Source organism: Coenobita brevimanus, chromosome 97, assembly GCF_032717465.1.
Source record: "Coenobita brevimanus isolate Jiangsu-jjx chromosome 97, ASM3271746v2, whole genome shotgun sequence".
NCBI lineage: Eukaryota > Metazoa > Arthropoda > Malacostraca > Decapoda > Coenobitidae > Coenobita > Coenobita brevimanus.
Window position 1 is genome coordinate 12,422,275 of NC_137050.1, and position 21,909 is coordinate 12,444,183.

The 21,909-nt window shown below is 42.8% G+C and overlaps 1 protein-coding gene across 1 annotated transcript in view; it reads right to left on the reverse strand.

Annotated features, from left to right (window-relative positions):
* The window catches only part of LOC145413825 (tyrosine-protein kinase BAZ1B-like), a 219,422-nt gene that overhangs the window by 108,484 nt on the left and 89,029 nt on the right, over positions 1-21,909 (reverse strand). The window contains exon 13 of the mRNA XM_080283486.1: positions 12,252-12,368. Within this exon, the coding sequence (XP_080139612.1) occupies positions 12,252-12,368 (117 nt within the window). The remainder of the gene's footprint in view (positions 1-12,251; positions 12,369-21,909) is intronic.

Consider the following 21,909-nt stretch of genomic DNA (forward strand, 5'->3'; position numbering starts at 1 on the left):
AAGTGAGAGTGCCATACACCTGGAATTGGCTAATTATCACCTGACAACACCTCACGTGCACTCGTTCGCTAATTTTCGCTGTTTTTTTCCCCTTGAAATATGCCTTATAATCTATTTTCGTAATAAATATACATGTAAGGAGGGAAGGGAGAACCCTAAGTGATATTTACATTCACCTGGAACTACCTAATTTATAATGTATTGTCTAGATTTCCTGCCAATCATATCAGTGCTAGACAAAGCTGTTTCAAGATATAACATTGGTAGCTCTGAATATATATATCTCCTAAGTAGGCCTCTACTCTATTTTCGTAATAAATATACATGTAAGGAGGGAAGGGAGCAACCTAAGTGATATTTACATTCACCTAGAACTACCAAATTTATAATGTATTGTCTAGATTTACTGCCAATCATATCAGTGCTAGACTTAGCTGTTTCAAGAAGTAATATTGGTAACTCTGAATAACCCCTAGCAAGCCTCTACGCTGGTGGTCCTCTGTTATCACTCAGTTCTCTCTCAACTTCCGAAGCGAGAGTACGTATGTTTCTTCTTGCTGACTTCAAGGCCTTTTTTCACCCCCATGCAAATGGCCCTGTGACCTTTACCCCCTACTAAACCTCGTGTGGAAAGAGGTAAAGGGCTGACAATTGATAAAAGAGTGACTACGATCTTTCTATTGAGTAAAACAGTGCAAGTGGAATTGTAAATAATGTGTAAATAATGTGTAAACAGCAAGTGAGAGTAATGAATGTAAATATACGTGAACAATGGAAAATAGTTTTATAAGTTATTTCAAGTGACAGTGCACAACACAGTGTAAATAAAATAGAAATGTAAATAACGTAAATAAAATAGAGAACGTAAATAGAAATGTAAATGAGTAGTATTATAAGAATACGAGTATATACCCTAGGAGTAATGAAAGTGAAAGTTTCACTCTAGCATGTCTGAATGCTATGAGTTATGAGAGTGAAGATGAAAGTGACATTCACTCTCAATGCCAGTATACAGGACGAGAAAGTGAATGCTACGTATTTTACTGAAAGAAATTGAATCCCTACAGTGACAATAAACTAATACTACTGAAGGAAACTTATGGATAAAGACTATAGATATATATAAGTGTTATATAGTAATAGAAATATAAAGTGTGAGGGGTTTTATGAATAATAAATGACAGACTACCAAGAGCGAACTAGTGCCAGTGCGACGATCAGACGCGCTCGTAATTTCCATTGCTTTCACAGTGTTTTTTTTTTTTTAGTATGGATCCCAAACTACTTGAAAATTGTAGAATAGTGTTTATAGTGTTTGTATCTGGCTGTGGTAATCATATTACGGGTTGTTGGGAAGTGTAAAGTGGAGACTTCGTTACCCTACTTCAGAGGTCTCCACAAGTCCTACGGTAACCGACGAAGGCTCAACAATCATTCCAGGAGAAAGCTGAAGGTATGTGCCATAAGCATATATAATTTTATTATTCTAGGACTAATAACTGATTTTTGGCAAATATTTTTTGAGAGTCTGTCGGAGCCCAAATAACCCCGCGGCACACGCAAGTTATTGGTAAACAAGCCCGCGGTGTAGGGGTTAATGTTGTCTCATGCTGTAAAGCAGCCTTACATTTGAGCATTATCTGAGCAGTTTATAACTCCAGGATGGCACCACCAACCCCTAGGAAAGTAACCAAGTACGCAAAGAAGCCTGTGCATCTCTCAGTGTCTCCAAAACTTGAGTTAATAAGGAAACTTGAGGCTGGGAAGACGATCGCTATGCTGTAAGAGGAGTATGGTGAAAAAAAACAGACTGTATCTGATATCAAAAAAGCAAAAGAAAAGCTGCAGAGTTATGCTGTGAAGTTTTCTGTGTCTGAGGCAAAGATTGGATTGGGAAGAAAGCATGAAAAATTCAAAGTGTGCTGCCTTAGATGCTGCTGTGCACAAGGGGTATGTTCAGCAGCAGGCTTGTGGTGTCTCTGACAGGTGTGGAGCTGGCTGCCAATACTGCAAAGCTTGCTGCACACATGGGTGTTGCTGATTTTAAGGCAAGTGATGGATGGCTGTGGCATTTTAGGAAACGCCACGGCATCCATAGTGTGAAAGCGTAAAGCAAGGCTGCCAGTGCCGATGTTGACAGTGTTGACCCGTTTAGATTGAAGTTAGATGATCTTATTAAGCATGAACATTTATCAGTGAGTCAAATTTACAATGTGAATGAGACTGGGGCTATGTGGAGGTTCTTGCCTAATAATATCCAGGCAAGGAAGGATAAGCATAAGGAGCCAGGTAAAATGATTAACAAAGAGCGGTTATCAGTGACGTGTGGTGGTAATGCGTCAGGTAGCCTACACACAGGCTCAAACTGGTTATTGTGGGGAAGTCTGCAACACCCAGGGCTCTCATGGAATGTATGAAAAAGCTTCCTGTCCATCATTACAATTCTAACAAAGCGTGGTTCACCAACTGGATTTGTGAAGACTGGTTCCATCATCACCTGGTGCCTGAAATAAGGAACCACCAGGAAAAGGTGCTGAAAATCCCACCTCCAGAAGTGAAGGCATTGGTTCTAATGGACAATGTCCCTGCCCACGATGTTTTGCAGAGTGCTGACAGGAAGATAAAATGCATGTTTTTACCCTCAACCACCACCTCACTGATCCAACCCACTGATCAAGGTGTAATCAGTTCACTGAAGCAGTGGTACCAGAGAAAATAGCTTGACAAAGTGCTGATTGTGTTGGACTCTGAGGCTGACAGGGGAGAAGATGCAAGATGGAAGAGAACCCTGGAGAATATTAAAGCATACAACATCCGCTCTGCCATCCACAACTTGGCTGAGGTGTGGGGTGACGTTAAGCATTCCATGCTTACCAACGCATGGAAAAAACTCCTCAGGGATGAAGATTATGACTCTGATTTTGAGGGGTTTGAGACATTAGACTTCCATTCACTTCTCTATATGGGTGGGGAAAATGCAGTTACGCTAGATGACATTCACAAGTGGATAGGAGAAAATGAAGCTGCAGAGGGGCATGAAATATTGTCCAAAGAACAGATAGTGGCAGCAGTGACTGGGGAGCAGAGCAGGAACAGTGAGGACAGTGACGTCAAGCAGCCAACAACCGTTAAGATGTCTGTGATCAGGGAATGTGCAGATACACTGCAGTCATCCCTTAACATCCGCATTTTTAACACACACGGATTTAAATATCTGCGGGTGATATAACATAAATGGTTTTAAATATCTATAAGAGTGGATCCAGTACCAGGGCCGGATTCACTATAGCATTTTATCTTGTTGAACTCTGCTGACACTGTTCACTGCAAATGTAACATTATCCCAGGCACAGTTCATGGCTGTTTTAGTGATGGCACTATCCAGTGAATCAAATATAACACTCTTCCTTTTGGCCACTTCATTTATTAATGCCATTAATTCATCAAGGGAAAAGTTAGGATGGCCTGGGAGTATTTCTTTTCTTCCATGTACCCTCGATGAGCTGGTCTAAATTGGTATGCTGCCCTCCCCCCTCCCTCTCTCTAGTAAATAATACGAAGCAATACACACCCAAATCACACTGAAATCATACGAGTGGCTGAAAGTGTTATTTTATATTATACTGTATTGTGAATTACTGTGATAAAATACAAGTGATTTAATGATATTTTTGCGATAATCAGAGGTCATGATGCTAAGTGCATTAGCTAATGAACATTTTTGAGGTTGCAAACTGTGTAGCTGTGCTAAGAAATGACTCATGACATAATATCAATAAGCTTTATAAAAGTAAGTGGTAATAAAAGTCATTTATGAAGTTTGATAAAGTTTGTAACCATTTTCCTCACATCGTTACTGTTTCGCTAAAGTCTAATGTAAATACTGGAATATTGTAACAAAATCATAGGAGAATGGCTAAATGTGTTTTATTTTTATTATTATTGCAATTACTGTAGAGGGACTGTAAGAAAATGTTCTGGAAAGAGGTGAAGAGAGTGGAAGTGAGGTTAGCAGGGGAGTGAAAGATAAAAATGATAGATTACTAGTGGAGAAGGGAGAAAAAGTGAGCAGATGGAGAGAACACTTTAACCCCTTAACCGAGGGGCATCACTTTCGTGACGCTTGGGAGCAAGGGATCATACCGCGGGGCGACACTTTTGTGATTCTGTGTTATTTTGAATTCGCATGGGCTTTGAAGTGGTGGTTTGTATCATCTATCAGTACTGCCAATGTCCAACACTAGTCAGCACTCCTAATCTTATCTGTACTCCCATCCATTGTTGACAATTTAGCCATTTCTCCCCGTTCTTGACTCCCCTCCCTACCTCCCCTCCATTACCCTAACCTCTCGCCTGCCCGGCCGTGCTACGCTAAATAAATCTTCCCTGGAATTTTCCACTGATTTCATCCATTGAAATAAGCCCTATGCCCTATTCTTATACCAAATAATATATACAAGAAAGAAATAAGGTAAGTGAGAGTGCCATACACCTAGAATTGGCTAATTATCACATGACAAAACCTCACGTGAACTCGTTTGCTAATTTTCGCTGTTTATTTCCCCTTGAAATATGCCGTACAATCTATTTTCGTAATAAAAATATATATAAGAAAGGAAGGGAGAAGCCTAAGTGATATTTACATTCACCTGGAACTACCTAATTATTGCAGGCCAACACACTGTATTCTACGCTAAGTAAATCTTCCATGGAATTTTCCACTGATTTCACCCATTGAAACAAGCCCTATGCCCTATTCTTATACCAAATAATATATACACAAAAGAAATAAGGTAAGTGATAGTGCCATACACCTGGAATTGGCTCATTATCACCTGACAACACCTCATGTGCACTCGTTTGCTAATTTTCGCTGTTTATTTCCCCTAGAAATATGCCGTATAATCTATTTTCGTAATAAATATACATATAAGGAGGGAAGGGAGAAGCCTAAGTGATATTTACATTCACCTGGAACTACCTAATTTATTATGTACTGTCTTGGTTTCCTGCCAATCATTTCATTGCTATAAATTAGCAGGTCTCATAGGGCTGAAGTTGGTAGTATTGGACCTACCCTAGCCAGGCGGCAGGAGGCCACCACTATCAGTTCACTGTCGTCTTTGAAAGTGGGAGTATGTCTGATTTGCTCCTGCTAACTTCCGTCGCTTTATAGCCCCATGCAAAGGGCCCTGTGACCTTTACCCTCTACTAAACCTCCTGTGGAAAGAGGTAAAGGGCTGACAATTGATAAAGAGTGACTATGATCTTTTTATTGAGTAAAACGGTGAAAGTGGAATTGTAAATAAAGTGTACATAATGTGTAAACAGCAAGAAAGCAATGAATGTAAATATAAGTGAACAGTTAAAATTAGTTTTATAAGTTACTTCAAGTGACAGTGCATAACACAGTGTAAATAAAACAGAAATGTAAATAATGTAAATAAAGTAGAGAACGTAAATAGAAATGTAAATGAGTGGTATTATAAGAATACGAGTATATATACTAGGAGTAATGAAAGTGAAAGTTTCACTCTAGCATGTATGAATACTATGAGTTATGACAGTGAAGGTGAAAGTGACATTCACTCTCAATGCTAGTATACAGGACGAGAAAGCGAATGCTACGAATTTTATTGAAAGAAATTGAATCCCTACAGTGACAATAAACTACTATTACTGAAGGAAACTTATGGATAAAGACTGTAGATATATATAAGTGTTATACGGTAATAGAAAAATAAACTGTGAGTGTTTTTATGAATAACAGACAACACCAGCGGCAAATGATCGGAAGTGGGATGGTCATACGCCCTCGTAATTTTCATTGCTTTCACAGTGTTTTTTTGGGGGAGTATGGATTCCAAACTATTTGAGAATCATAGATTAGTGTTTCTGGTGATAATATCAGGCTGTGGTAATCATATTACGAGTTGTTGGGAAGTGTAAAGTGGAGACTTCGTTACCCAACTTCAGAGGTCTCCACAAGTCCTTCGGTACTCGACGAAGGCTCAACAAACACCCAAGGAGAAAGCTGAAGGTATGTGCCATAAGTATATGTGATTTTAATATTCTTGGACTAATAACTGATTTTTTACAAATATTTTTAGAGAGTCTGTCGGAGCGTGAATATGCCCGCGGGAGCCGCAAGTCAAAGCAAAACAAGCCAGCGGTGTAAGGGTTAAGGAATTGTTGAACATACAGGATGGAAGTAATGCGAGTACAAGTGGCTGGGGAATGGCTGGGAGAAGGAGGAAGGTGAGAAGACAGGAAGAAATCAGTAGGATAGAGGTTGTGGAAGCAATGAAGAAAGTTAAATTGGGGAAAGCCCCAGGAATTGATGGAGTGTGTGGTGAAATGCTGAAGCATAGGGAAGAGATAGTAGAAGACTGGATGTGGAAGATGTGCGATTGGCCTGGGAGGAAGGTAGAGTCCAGGAGGATTGGAAGTCAGGTATAATTATTCCCTTGTACAAAGGAAACGGGGAAAAAGAAGTGTGTGGTAATCATAGGGGTATTTGTCTTCTTAGTATAACAGGAAAAGTGTATGGTAGGATACTTATTGACAGAGTTAGAGAAAGAACAGAGGAATTAGTTGGAGAAGAAAAGGGAGGCTTTAGGAAGGGAAGAGGTTGTGAAGATCAGATATTCATTCTTAGATCTTTAGTGGAAAAGTTTCTAGAGAAGGGAGAGAAGTTGTATGCGGCTTTCATGGATTTGGAGAAAGCATATGACAGGGTGGATAGACAAGGATTGTGGAAAGTATTAAGAATATATGGAGTACATGGGAAGTTGTTGAATGCTGTGAAGAGTGTGTATGATGGTGCTAAGGCTGCAGTGCGTGTGGATGGTGAACTAAGTGAATTTTTCTCTTTGAAGGTTGGGTTGAAACAGGGATGTGTTATGTCTCCATGGTTGTTCAATCTGTACATGAATGGGGTAATAAAACAGGTGCAAGGTAGGGTAGTGGATGTTGGAGTGGCCCTGGTGAGAGAGGATAGTGTTTGGAAACTCCCTGTACTGTTGTTTGTAGATGATACTGTGTTGTTGAGTGAAGACGAAGGGGAGCTGCAAGGCTTGGTGGATGAGTTTGGGAGAGTGTGTAAGAAACAGAATCTAAAGGTGAATGTAGGGAAGAGTAAAGTGATGGTCTTTGAGAGAGGTGAAGTCAGTGAATGTACAGTGAGGTTGGATGGTGAGGAATTGGAAAATGTGAGTACGTTTAAGTACTTGGGTGGTGTGATGAGTAAGGATGGAGGTTTGGAGGGTGAAGTGCTTGAAAGGGTACAGCAGGGAAGAAAGGTTGCTGGTTCTTTGAAAGCAGTGGTAAGAAACAGGGAAGTGAGCATGGAAGTGAAAAAGTTACTACATGACAGTATTGTGATACCAACTCTAACATATGGAAGTGAAGCTTGGATGTTGTTGGAAGGAACACAAGTCAAGAGTGAAAGCAGTGGAAATGAGTTATTTAAGAGGAGCCTGTGGAGTCACATGGAGAGAGAGGCTGACGAATGAGGATATAAAGGAGCATTGTGGTGTGGATGTGGATGTGATAGGAAGCGTTATGAGGAACACACTGAGGTGGTTTGGCCATATGGAGGAGAGGATGGAGGGTGAAAGACTGATGAAGAGAGTGTATGTGAGTGAAGTGGAGGGGGAGGCCGAGGATGAGATGGAGGGATCGGGTGGAGAGGTATATGAGAGAGGGGGATGAGTTGGGAGAAGGGCAGTGAAATGGCAGGGGACAGGGCGACGTGGAGGCGATTTGTTTGTGGCCACCCCAAACAGGATTGAGGCATCTGGCAACATATAGATAGATAGATAGCAATTACTGTGATGAGGTAACGTGGCTGTAACCCTGTTTTGAATGGAAAAAATCTTGTGGTTTGGTGTAAATTTCCACTTCCCTGGGCTATTTCCTACGTCAGACAGTCAAAACACACCTTGTATTCTCTCAAATCGTTCTCCGTGCTTGGAGTGCCTACAGACACGCAGTTTGTTGCAAACGATAGTAGAAAGATTGACTTTTGACAAAAATTTTAGCTCTCAAGATTAACGATGAGTGAGTTAAAACACGAGTTGAAAACACACAATTTTTTTCCTATTTCTCCACAGTGAGCACAGTCAGTACCCTCTCATCACAGCCTCTGCAGGCAAAGGGTTAAGGGGGGTCCAAGGGTGTTTTTAAGGGGGACAGCAGATATCCACGGATTTTTAACATTCGCGGGAGTCTTTGTTACCTAACCCCCGTTTTTGTTTAAACCACGCACTGCCCAGCCGCCTTCCCCTGAATCAGGCCCCAATGGTATGAGCCAGTCTGCCACCACCTCCTGAACCAAGCAGCTCATCTGTAGCTCAACATGACTCCACTGGTGCTACAGATTCACCTATGGATGTCATGTCTGACCTTGAATAGTTTAAGCTATTTGGGGAACCACTATCTGATCACGGCATACACCTATATCCTCTCTACAATACAGTACAGTAAGTACAGTTGTGGCCATAAATTATCACCTATCCTCCTGTACCCCGTGCCTCAGACTGGCTCCTTTATGTACGGCAAATCACACTGGAGTAAGAAGAGCTGAGAGGTAGAGGCCAGAGAGAGAAGGAAAGGTGGGTGAGGGGACAAGCATTGGTGCTGGGGTGGAGTGAGGGAGGGGAGGGAGAATGAAATGTGAAGTTGTGGACACGTAATTTGTCTGTTTTCTTTCATTCAGAGCATGCTATAAAGGAGTTACTATTCGGTAGATAAAGTTGCATTACACCTTGTATAGCGGCGTCAGATAACAAGCTTTAGATAGTTGATGATATCAAGGACTAGCTCGTGAGAGAAATATACTGACATGATGGATCAAATATAAGTGCGGAGCCAGATATTTGTGTTTATCTGTGTATTTTGACTTCAGGCACAGAATGGAACCTGGATGGCTCTGACTTCCGTAATGTTTGTGTAAGAAACGTCCTCTAGCCTTACATGTACTGTAATTAATTTTTGGAACTAAATATTACATGCAACCTCTGACATGTCTATGTCCACAGTAAATATGATCACCCTTGCAGTATATATTCTGTCTACAGAGACACCACCATGGCAGTTCAATAATTATTTAATGACATTTCCTGTAAGCCAAGAAACCACTTACAACGCTGGGTGGTAATCATATAACCAAACCATACGTGTTCCCTACGTGTCAACAAGTGGGTTGGTGGAGGGTTAGTGCCCCTCTCCGTAAAAACAAATAAATCAGTCAAAACGGCCACCCCTTACGGGATTATGGCATCTGGCAATAGATAGATAGGTAGATTTCTATATGAAAATGCTATCTAAAATAACTGTACAGAAAAAGTAAACAAATTTTTAAGTCTGTGCTCATGGGTGGATATGATAATGGTATCTCCCATAATCTGTTAGAGGGAAAATGAAACAAAATCCTACCCAAACTCCCAAAATATATCTATGTCAATGTTTACCAACACTGGTCAAGTCAAAGCAATCAGGAACACCTTAGTAAGTAGTCCAATGGCTTCATGCCTTAAAAACCTCATGCAGGCTTCGCGGCACCGGGAAAACAATGTTGTTGATGGTTTGCTGGTTTCGTCTGAACAGCTCCCACTAGTACTTTGTGTGCTGGAGGAGGCAGGCTGGTGTCCTCTTGTTCTCTGGCTTCCACGCTTTGACAATATGGGCCCATACAATCTCAATGGCTCTGCACTAATGTCTGATCCATCACGTCAGTATACTTCTCTCATGAGCCAGCCCTTGATATCACCACCTATCTAAAGCTTGTTATCTGACCTGCTATACAAGGTGTAATGCAGCTTTATCTACCGAATAGTAAGTCCTCTATATGATGCCTTGAATGAAAGAAAATGACAAATTATGTGGCCACAACTTCATATTTCATTCTCTCTCTCCTACCCACCCTCCCTCTCCTCCCTCACTCCACTCAAGCACCATCGCTCGTCCCCATACCCACCTTCCCTTCTCTCTCTGGCCCCTCCCTCTCAGCCCCTCTTACTCCCGTGTGACTTGCCGGGCATAAAGGAGCCAGCCTGAGGCATGGTGACAGGAGGATAGGTGATTATTTATAGCCTAGACTGTACATACAGTACAGTATGTTAAATATATATATTTTTCCTTATATGTAGTCATATGTTGTTATTACAATAAACCATGTTTTGTATGTAACTTATGTTTGCACATGTAATAAAGAGTGCTGGACAAAGTGTGGTAAAAGTCCAGGGCGGGTACTGAATATTGGCAATTGCCATACCGAGTACGGTAAACTTAGGGGAATGGGCCATGGCCCCCGGACTTTTGTGATACCTGGAATTTTACGATTCCCGGACTGGACTTCCCCCTTTAAGTCCGGCAAATCGAGGGTCTAGTGTAGATAATAAACAGACAGAGATATATGTGTGTCATCATCATCATCATCCGGACCTCCTTTCCCACCCTAGGAGTAGCAATGTCCAGACAGCCCAAATTTGCCCAATCCAATGAACCACACTTCCATTCACTCATCATTCAAGCCCCCAGAATCCGTGCTCTATCGAATACACCAAAATAATTCACCACGTTCTGTAGCTTCACATAAACGTATCCGATTGAGTCAATCTGGACGATACCACGTTAAAAAGGGGTGCCATATCCCTGATCATGCACTTCCCCTCACAACAATCATCCAGCCAGAACGATCTCTTGTCAGTTCCCTGGCCTCACCGACCTCCAAACCTCTCTTCATCACACACTCATCCACCGTATCTCTCCACCTTCTCCTTGGCCTACCTTACCTCCTCCCTCCTTCAAATTCACTCAGATATACCTTTTTCACCACTCTATTGTTATCCATTCTCTCCACATGACCATTCCGTCTCAGTACACTCTCTTCGATTCTGGTGTCCACTGACTTCCTCATTCCACATCTTTCACAAACCACATTATTTTGTATCCTGTCCACCCTCTGTACTCCACATACATTCATCAGCAGTCCCATTTCCACTGCCCTTACTCTTGAATTTTCATTTTCATGCCACACCATAGTCTCACATCCATCTGATAAAGTTGGCACTAACCCTCCTTCATGTAAGCCTCATGCAGCTGCAACACTCAAGCCTCTGTTTCTTAACAAGGCCTTCACTGCACCAGCTACCTTTCTTCCGTATGTCACTCTACTTTCAAGTTGCACATTTTCCTCTCTTTTTTATCACTGTACCCAGGAACTTGAACGCTCTCACCAATTCCAGTCTCTCTCCATTCACTGTAACATCTCATTGGGAGTCACCTTCTCTCTCAAAAACCATCAATTTAATCTTTTTTACATTTACTCTCAAGGCATGATGCTCACAGACATCATCAAAATTCTGCACTAACCTACGAAGTTCTTTTCCGGTATTTGCAAGCAGTGCTGCATCATCAGCATACAACAAATTTGAGATATTCCATCCATCACCATTCATTACCAATGCCATCCCTCTCTCCATTACTTGTGTTTTTACTTCTCTCATCATGCCATCCATATACATACTGAACAACCATGGGGACATCACACAACCTTGTCGCACGTCTACACTGATAGTGAACCATTCTCTTAGATGCCCATATACTGCATGTATGTATATTAATATATTCAATATACTAGCATGCTATCAATGGATGCAACCCTTGTTAACTGCATAATCATAGGTAATTCATTTGTTTCTATCTATGCCCGTGGTATCGACGGCAATTTGACCACATTACCGTTCTGATTTACCATCGTATCCTCGGCAAACCTTGTATGAAGTGCCATGGGATTTTTCTCTTTGGGGTCAGGCTAGGCGGGAGGAAGACTGGGTGAGCATAAACATACCCAGTTGGCAGGAAACTGCAAACAGACGATCGAGATGCATGTGGCGCCCGCCACATTCGAATTTCTTTCAAATTTTTACCCATTGTGGGGGAATTTATTTTTTATTTTTTTGTATAAATATTCTTCGGATTGTTTGTGTCGTTAGTTTGGGGTTGCCGTTAGAATGAATGCCGTTAAATCGAGGTTTTACTTATTTCTCATCCGAAGTTCCATACTAAATATAAAGTACTGGGAAACAGTTTGTGGTAATTAACTATCTATCTATCTATCTATCTATAGCCCGACGCCCTAATCCCGCAAAGGGTGGCCGCAGACAAAATGCCTAACCATAATAATAAAAAACATCCAGGTAGTACTCATAATAAAACCTTCCTTCCTTCCTCTGAATTTCACATACCTGAGTGGAATCCAGGTCCATGACACGATGACACAGTGCCTTAAGGATCTCCAGCACTTCTGCAGGTGGCAGCTCATACAGTTCAGTATGCTCCAGCTTGTTCAGCAGGTGATCTGACTGTTCACAAAATAAATGAGGCATTTAAAATGTGTACATAAACAGCTGACCATCAATTTTGCAGACTGATTGGGGGAGGGGGAAAGGAAGACCAGTTGGTTCCTGCAAAAAGTTTGCTACAGTAAAATATTGACATACTTTAACAAAAATTGCACCCACTCACCATGAAAACTGACTCATTGTCCATGACAGTGACAGGGTATTTCCAAATTTCCCATTGGAACGAAGTGGTGATAAGATCCAGTGTTATTTTTTACAGGTTAGCATTTACTTTTTTCTTTTTTTTTTTCTTCTTTTTTTTTAAATCTGTAAATAGTCTGTAAACAGGAGGTTCTGTTATTGTACATGGTACTGTGCGTATCTTATACAGAATATGAAGTGAGTTAATTTAATCACTGAGCACTAATTTACTAGCCTGCATTATATTTCAATTGATATCTCCTGTGTGATACATGCAATGATTTACTTTATGTTGGCACCTACCTTCACCATCGCACAGTTGTGTGATGACTGCACCATGATTAATGAATGCTCTTAAAGTAAGATACTGTTTTCATTCACTTAATGCATATTATAATTTGCATGGTGCTAGGTAGGTTATAATCACTGGGGGGGGGGGTGAAGCCCCCCTGGCTAGGTTTCAGCACTTGCTTCCACTGCTTTATGGTTTTAAACTGTATATATTTGAGTTTGTTTTGGTGTGCTGACATCATGTCCAGTCAGAGATCGGCAGTAAACATGCTATCAGTGGGGTCCCGGTGGCTTTCTGTAACATCACTAAGTTGGTACTGTATATTTCATTTGTTCTCCAATATTTCTCCATCAAAAATCAAATGTTTATCACCTGAGATGTACCTAGTACTAAAGTTATTTCCCTTAGAACAAAGGTCAATAAGAAAACAGCTTGAATTCCTGTGGCACTGTTGTTTTTATTTACCCTCCATCACTGACAAACCATTTTTGAGCTTGTGAATTAGCTCCTCACTTCTGAGTAACACTGAGGTTTACCTTTTTTCATTTTTCAGTCATGGGAGGCATGGTGACACAATGACTGTCACACTGGAACTGATTAGCTAGGCAAAGCGACTGACAGTGCTAATGGCCACCTAGCAGATGCTTTGCGAAGCAGCGTACACCGTTGCCATAACGTCTGCTGGTTTGCAGAGGAAATGGACCAACAGACAATGTCTGTAGAATCTGAGGTTCGTTGTTTCAGGGGTACGCAAAATCAAGGGTCAACTGTGCTTCAAACTTTAAACACAATGAAATGTTTAACTCCTGAACTCCATGGGACCTCTCTTCAGCTGAATACAGTACTCCCTCAATTATCCAACATAAAAAAGCCAAAGGCATGTCCGGGTAGTGGCAATAACCGTATAATGAACAATATCCCCTCTACTATACCCAGACCCTAGCTATAAATACCTCCAACCTATAGCTAACCTATTTGTACAGTACCTCTGTTTATTTTGGCGGTATTTTCCAGCAATATTTAGACATCAAAAGACACATTTAAAAAAAAAAAAAAACACCCTACCTATACACTACTGTAAGTACAGTCATGGTCGTAAATAACCACCTTTCCTCTGGTGCCCCGTGCCTCAGGCTGGCTCCTTTATGCGTGCAAGTCACAATGGAGTAAGAGGGACTGAAAGGGAGGGGCCTGAGAGAGAAGGAAAGGTGAGTGGGGGGATGAGTGAGGAAGGGGAGGGAGGGTAGGTAGAGGAAGAAGAATGAAATGTGAAGTGGTGGTCACATTATTTGTCTATTTATTTCACTGAGGGCATGATATAAAGGAGTTAATATTTGGTAGATAATGCTGCATCGGACCTTGTATAGTGACGCCAGTTAACAAGCACTGAAGCGGTGATATCAAGGGCTGGCTCGTTAGATATGTGCTGACCCGACAGATCAAATATTAGTACAGAGCCAGATATTTGTGTTTATTCTTGTATTCTGACATCAGACGCACAACGGAATCAGGATGGCTTTGTCTTCCGTAATGTTTGTGTAAGAAATGTCCTCTACCATACATGTAATTAATTTTTGGAACTAAACATCATATGCAACCTTTGACAGGGCTGCGTCAACATTAATTATGATCATCCTCTCGTTATACACTCCGTCTATCCAGTCACCATCGTGTCAACTATTTTATGGCATCTCTATATGAAAAGGCTATCTAAAATGACTGTGCACAGAAGGTAAATAAATCTGATGTCTGTGCACATAGGTGGATATAACAACAATATCTCTCATAGTCTGTTGCTTGGACCCTATGCTGGTATGGGTTTGAGTGGCCATCCAACACCACCACCCTCTCATCACCATGTAATGATATTTTCCTCCAACGAAAAACAGCTTGTTAAAAACTGGTGGACAAGGCAATTATGTGTTGTGCTGGAAACTTCTGGCTCTGCACTACTGTTTGATATGTGATGTCATAAAAAAAAAAAATAATAATAATTTGGTTTTACGCCAGGTATCCCCGAAGGGCTAAGGCGTTGCCTCCGGGTAGAGGACTTTTGGACTGGAGCATGTAGCATTTTATGACCGGATGCCCTTCCTGATGTCTACCAATGACCCTTGGGTGGATTCGATCCTCCGACCCTTCGGCCAGAGCGGAGCGCTCTAACCCACTGAGCCACGGCTGCTATTGTATATTTCTTTCACAAGCTAGCCTTGATATCACCATATATCTAAAGCTTGCTATCTGATGCAGCCATACATGGTGTAATGCAGCATTATCTACCAAATATTACCTCCTTTATATCATACCCTGAATGAAAGAAAACAGACAAATAATGTGAACACCACTTCGCAATTCATTCTCCCTCCCCTACCTACCTCTCTCCCCTCCCTAAGTTGATCCCCGCACCATCTCTTGTCCCCCCAACCACCTTTCCTTCTCTCTCTGGCCCCTCCCTCTCAGCCTCTCTTCCTCCACTGTGACTTGCCGCGCATTAAGGAGCCAGCCTGAGGCACGTGGTACTGGAGGATAGGTGAATATTTATGACCATGACTGTACAATACCCATCCTAATTTTGGCATTGTTTTCAGGTCAATCTGCCATATTTTGACATAATATCCAAAGTAATGCTAAACACCATGGGAAAAATATATATACAGTAAGATCTCCCTATAACAGACTAATTGGGGCCCAAACCATTCCAAAAAATGCGAAATTCCAATAAAAGCGACATCCGGACTTCCCCCTGTTAATCTGGACTTTTTCTGATATATCAGACATTAGTCCAGATCACATGAACAGTTTTTAAACTGCTTTGACTACCAATGCAGTACTGTACTGTACTGTGTTATAACTTCACTACATTAATCAAATGGTGTAATATATATAACAACATTGTACAGTACACTGAAAAACATGATTTTTATTTTCCTTATTGTGGTGAACACAGCTGAAGTGGTCAGGCTGTCCGGACTGCTCCTGGCTTTATCAGACTTTTTCCGATATATAGGAATTTAGTCCGGTAGCTCCCCGAGTCCAATACAAGCGAATTCCAGTCTATTGAAGTCCGTTATATTGAGGTTTTTCTGTATATATATACAGTAATCCCTCCACTATCCTACGTAGTAGAGCCAAAGGCATGTCCGGAAAGTGGTCCTGTCCGGATAGTGGGCACCAACCTCCTGGACTGGTACTTATGGACCCTAACCAGCCTAACTTTGAAAGCCACCTAAATAACTCTTTACCGGACATGCATAGCACCTATTTAAACCTATTTAAGACCCTATTCACACCAACATTGGACATAAAGCATGAAATAAATGAAAAGGAACCAAAGAATGAGGAACTAGAATTGAGTGTACCTCAGCCAGGGTACTTACATCACGTTTGTGGCTGCCTTTCTAAGGTTTTGGCAGTGGTGAAAACGCTCTTGAAGCACGTACAGTAATCCAGTGTTGTGCTGCACTTAATTCTTTGCACTGTGAGTTATAATTGTTTAACACTGCACATTGTTCTTAACTGCATCACTGCAGTTCTAACCGCCAGTTTAAACTGCCAATTTGCACTCCACAGTTGATCCTTTGCACTCTTAAGTTCAAATTTCTTAACACTGCACAACACTGTAAATTCCCATGTGGTCTAGAGGCGAGGTATTGCAGTGTATTCACTGTTTATTCACAAAAAACGAGCACGTGTGGCTTCCAGTGCGATAAGCATCTATTCACAAGGTTTTGGCAGTGGTGAAAACGCTCTTGAAGCACGTACAGTAATCCAGTGTTGTGCTGCACTTAATTCTTTGCACTGTGAGTTATAATTGTTTAACACTGCACATTGTTCTTAACTGCATCACTGCAGTTCTAACCGCCAGTTTAAACTGCCAATTTGCACTCCACAGTTGATCCTTTGCACTCTTAAGTTCAAATTTCTTAACACTGCACAACACTGTAAATTCCCATGTGGTCTAGAGGCGAGGTATTGCAGTGTATTCACTGTTTATTCACAAAAAACGAGCACGTGTGGCTTCCAGTGCGATAAGCATCTATTCACAATCGAAGTTAGGGAGTAACTGTTGATGTCGGAGAAACAGAGTTGCCAGATCACAACGGCCACATTACCAATCTCCTCAACTTTCATTTACCAAATTTAACTTTTCATCACCAAATTCGTAAAGCTAGCATTTATTCTTCACTAATTATATATCTATCTATCTATCTATTGCCAGACGCCTCAATCCCGTTTGGGGTGGCCACAAACAAATCGCCTCCAAGTCGCCCTGTCCCCCGCCATTTCACTGCCCTGCTCCCAACTCACACCCCCCTCTCTCATATACCTCTCCACCCCATCCCTCCATCTCATCCTCGGTCTCCCCCTCCCTCTTCCACCCTCCACCTCACTCACATACACTCTCTTCGTCAATCTTTCACCCTCCATCCTCTCCACATGGCCAAACCACCTCAGTGTGTTCCTCACAACGCTTCCTATCACATCCACATCCACACCACAACGCTCCTTTATATCCTCATTCGTCAGCCTGTCTCTCCACGTGACTCCACAGGCTCCTCTTAAATAACTCATTTCCACTGCTCTCACTCTTGACTTGTGTCCTTCCAACAATGTCCAAGTTTCACTTCCGTGCGTTAGAGTTGGTATCACAATACTGTCATGTAGTAACTTTTTTACTTCCATGCTCACTTCCCTGTTTCTTATCACTGCTTTTAAGGAACCAGCAACCTTTCTTCCCTGCTGTACCCTTTCAAGCACTTCACCCTCCAAACCTCCATCCTTACTCATCACACTACCCAAATACTTAAACGTACTCACATTTTCCAATTCCTCACCATCCAACCTCGCTGTACATTCACTGACTTCACCTCTCTCAAAGACCATCACTTTACTCTTCCCTACATTCACCTTTAGGTTCCGTTTCTTACACACTCTCTCAAACTCATCCACCAAGCCTTGCAGCTCCCCTTCGTCTTCACTCAACAACACAGTATCATCTGCAAACAACAGTACAGGGAGTTTCCAAACACTATCCTCTCTCACCAGGGCCACTCCAACATCCACTACCCTACCTTGTACCTCTTTTATTACCCCATCCATGTACAGATTGAACAACCATGGAGACATGACACATCCCTGTTTCAAACCAACTTTCACAGAGAAAAATTCACTTAGTTCACCATCCACACTCACTGCAGCCTTCGCACCATCGTACATACTCTTCACAGCATTCAACAACTTCCCATCTACTCCATATATTCTTAACACTTTCCACAATCCTTGTCTATCCACCCTGTCATATGCTTTCTCCAAATCCATGAAAGCCGCATACAACTTCTTTCCCTTCTCTAGAAACTTTTCCACTAAAGATCTAAGAATGAATATCTGATCTACACAACCTCTTCCCTTCCTAAAGCCTCCCTGTTCTTCTCCAACTAATTTCTCTGTTCTTTCTCTAACTCTGTCTATAAGTAACCTACCATACACTTTTCCTATTATACTAAGAAGACAAATGCCCCTATGATTACCACACACTTCTTTTTCCCCTTTTCCTTTGTACAAAGGGAATAATTATACCTGACTTCCAATCCTCCGGGACTCTACCTTCCTCCCAGGCCAATCTGCACATCTTCCACATCCATTCTACTACTATCTCTCCCCCATGCTTCAGCATTTCACCACACACTCCATCAATTCCTAGGGCTTTCCCCGATTTAACTTTCTTCATTGCTTCCACAACTTCCATCCTACTGATTTCTTCCTGTCTTCTCACCTCCCTCCTTCTCCCAGCCATTCCCCAGCCACTTATACTCGCATTACTTCCATCCTCCACGTTCAACAATTCCTTAAAGTGTTCTCTCCATCTGCTCACTTTTTCTCCCTTCTCCACTAGTAATCTACAACTGGAAATACATGTAATCACTCTCCTTATAATTAACAGCATGTTGATTATTTTCACACTAATGTAGGGTAGCAGATTAATCAAAGAGAGCAAACAATCCACCATGTCCATCCTGTGTATCCTCATACATGTGAAAAATCCATTTGGTAATGCATTATTCTGATTCATTACCAAACCAATTTTTCATTACCAAATTGGTCCACATTTGGTAATGAAAAATAAAAAACGACAACCCTGACAGGGAAGGGGGGAGGGGCGAGGAAGGAAAGGGTGAAGGGACCATGGTGTAAGCAGCTGTTTGGCAATTTCAAATTACGGGTGGGAAAAAAAAAATTCGGATTTTTGGGGGGACCCCCCCCCCCGGTTCTGATGGTCCAGGCCCACAATGTCCCGTAAGTGGGGATGTCCGGAAAGTGGGCGTCCGGAAAGTACAGGGATTTTGTATATATATATATACAGTAATCACTCTAATATCCGGACACCCAATAACCGAACATCCCCACTAACCGAACCTTATCGTCCTGGGATCAAACATTCCCAAAATGGTCCGAAAATCCAAAAAAATTTTTTTTTTAAATCGATTTTTTGCCGTCCGTAATTTGAACTTGCCGCGCGTGCCGCGTGAGAGCATTGTTTTGGTTCGTCATTCCTCCGACGTCCAATAGAGCGCCACTGCATCCTCCCCACTTCCCGCCTGTCTCTCACCGCGACTGGACCTATGCTCTTCGCCATGGCTGCCCACGTGCTCGCTTTTGTGGTGGTGCTGTACTTGCTGCAAGGCCTCCTGCTGCTCTCTGCCCTCCTCTTAGTGTGTGTGATGATGGCCCCGCCTCCTGAGAAAAGGAAGAGAGTGGTGTTGACTCTGGAGAAGAAACGGGAGATAATGGAGAAAGTTGATGCGGGTTGGTCTTCTTCACGCATTCTCCGCGAGTTTAACCTGGCCTGGTCGACTTTGTTCGATATCAAGCGTTCCCAAGACAAGCTCATGCAGTACACGGCTGACTTCTCGTCGAGAAGCAAACGCAACGTGGAAAGGAAGGTTATGTTTACCCCCAAGTATGCAGAAATCGACCGATCCACGTTGATTTGGTATCGACAGCAACGTGCAGCTGGTGTGATGGTACGTGGAATGGAGCTGAAGGCTGCTGCTGAGAAGTTTGCAAGGCTTCACGACGCCCTAGACTTCAAGGCATCCGAGGGTTGGCTCTTCGTGTTCAAGTTGCGACATGGCCTTACTAACCGTAAAGCACATGGCGAGGCATTGGACGCTAACGAGGATGGAGTTGACGAGTTTCGGCACAAGGTGAAAGGCTTGATCAACAGGGAGGGCCTCACTCTCGGTCAAGTCTATAACGCTGACGAAACTGGCCTATTCTATCGCTCGGTGCCAACGAACACTCTAGCCGATGAGACGGAGAAGCGTGTACCTGGCCGCAAGCTTTCTAAGGAACGGATATCTGCTTTGTGTTGTGCCAATGCTAACGGCATGCACCGGCTTAAGCCCGTTATTGTTGGCCGTGCAAAGCAGCCTCGGTGCCTTCGTGGGGTGATGGATGTCCTTCCTGTCGTATGGTACCATTCTTTGAAAGCATGGTTCACAGCTGTGATTTTCAAAGACTGGTTTCACCGTCACTTCGTCAAGGAGGTCATCCAGTACCAGACGAAGACACTGGGAATTCCTCGCGACCAGGTAAAGGCTCTCCTTCTCCTCGACAATGCACCTGCCCAACCGTGCGACAAGGACTTGGTTGCTGAGAATGGCCGTATTAGGTGCATGTTTCTGCCACCTAATACGACTGCTCTCATTCAACCCATGGACCAAGAAGTGATCGTGGCAACAAAGCGCCTGTACCGTCGGAAGTTCCTGGACGAGGTGATGGTTGTTCTCGAGGAAGAGGACGAGCGCAGGGAAGGACGTAACACTCGAGGCAAGCGGACTTTGGAAAATCTTCGCCGCTACAACATCAAGTCTGCGCTGTACAACTGGGCTACTAGTGCATGGAAGGAAGTCCCTGTGAAAACTCTTGAAAATGGTTGGTCTCGTCTGCTTCTCGGAACAGATGTGGAGTACAATTTCCTAGGGTTTGACGTGGATGACTTCCATGCACGGCTAAGTACGCACGGCGACGATGTTGATGTGGACGATGTTCGTGAGTGGTTAGACGACGACGAGGGCGATCCTGGGTATCAGACGTTGTCTGATATCGAGATCGCGTCTTCGGTTGCTGGTGTCAGTCCCGAACTTGAAGATTCCGACGACGAAGGCGATGATCATGTGGACTCCTCTCAGCAGGACACTACTCCAGCCATCCCCAAGCTGAGCGCACTCCGGGAACATCTAGAGTTCGTCCTAAACTACCTGGAACACCCGGACTGCGACAGGGAGATGGGGCCCTTGGGACTCGTGGAGGAAGTGCGTGCTTTCCGGCAGCGCATCATCAATCGCTAGAATCGTCGTTCCTTGCGTCAGTCAACGATTGACAGTTTTTTCAGGCCCGTGACCCCCGCTGTGCCAAGCCCTGGTTCCACTCCGTTGCCTCCCCAAGACAGGCCCTCATGCTCCGAGCCACAGCCCAGCACATCAGCTACAGTGGAGTCACCACTCGATGTGAGTTTGCGGCTATCTTCAGAGTCTTCTGTAGTCGGTACGCCATCACCACGACCCACCGATGCACCCCTTGGTTGCCTGCCAGTGATACTCTCGGACTCTGACAGTGAATAAACAGCAAGAACTTCTCCACTAGACCACACGGGAATTTTGAGTGTTGTGCAGTGAAAAAAACGGTGTGTTGTGTTAAGGTTTTCGAAATGAGAGAAAAGACTCAGTAGAAAAGAAATTGAACGTAACTAACCTTCTTTGTTTTGGCTTTGGAAAATAAAAAAAACTTGGGAAAAGTTAATGTGCAACACTAAATTACAATGGAACATTATTTGGACTAAAGTGAACACTGTGAAGAGAACGGACTTCTGTGTGTTATTGACTAAGTTCAGTGCAAGACTTCAGGAAGAGTGTACTGCAAGTGCTTCAGGAAATCGTTCTTACTGTCAGAGTCCGAGAGGAGGCGGTTATTCATCGAGGTGGCCAGGGACTTGCTGTAAGTAGCCAGAATGTTTCATACTGTACTTTTTTCCATACTATACTTACCAGAATGTGTCATACTGTACTT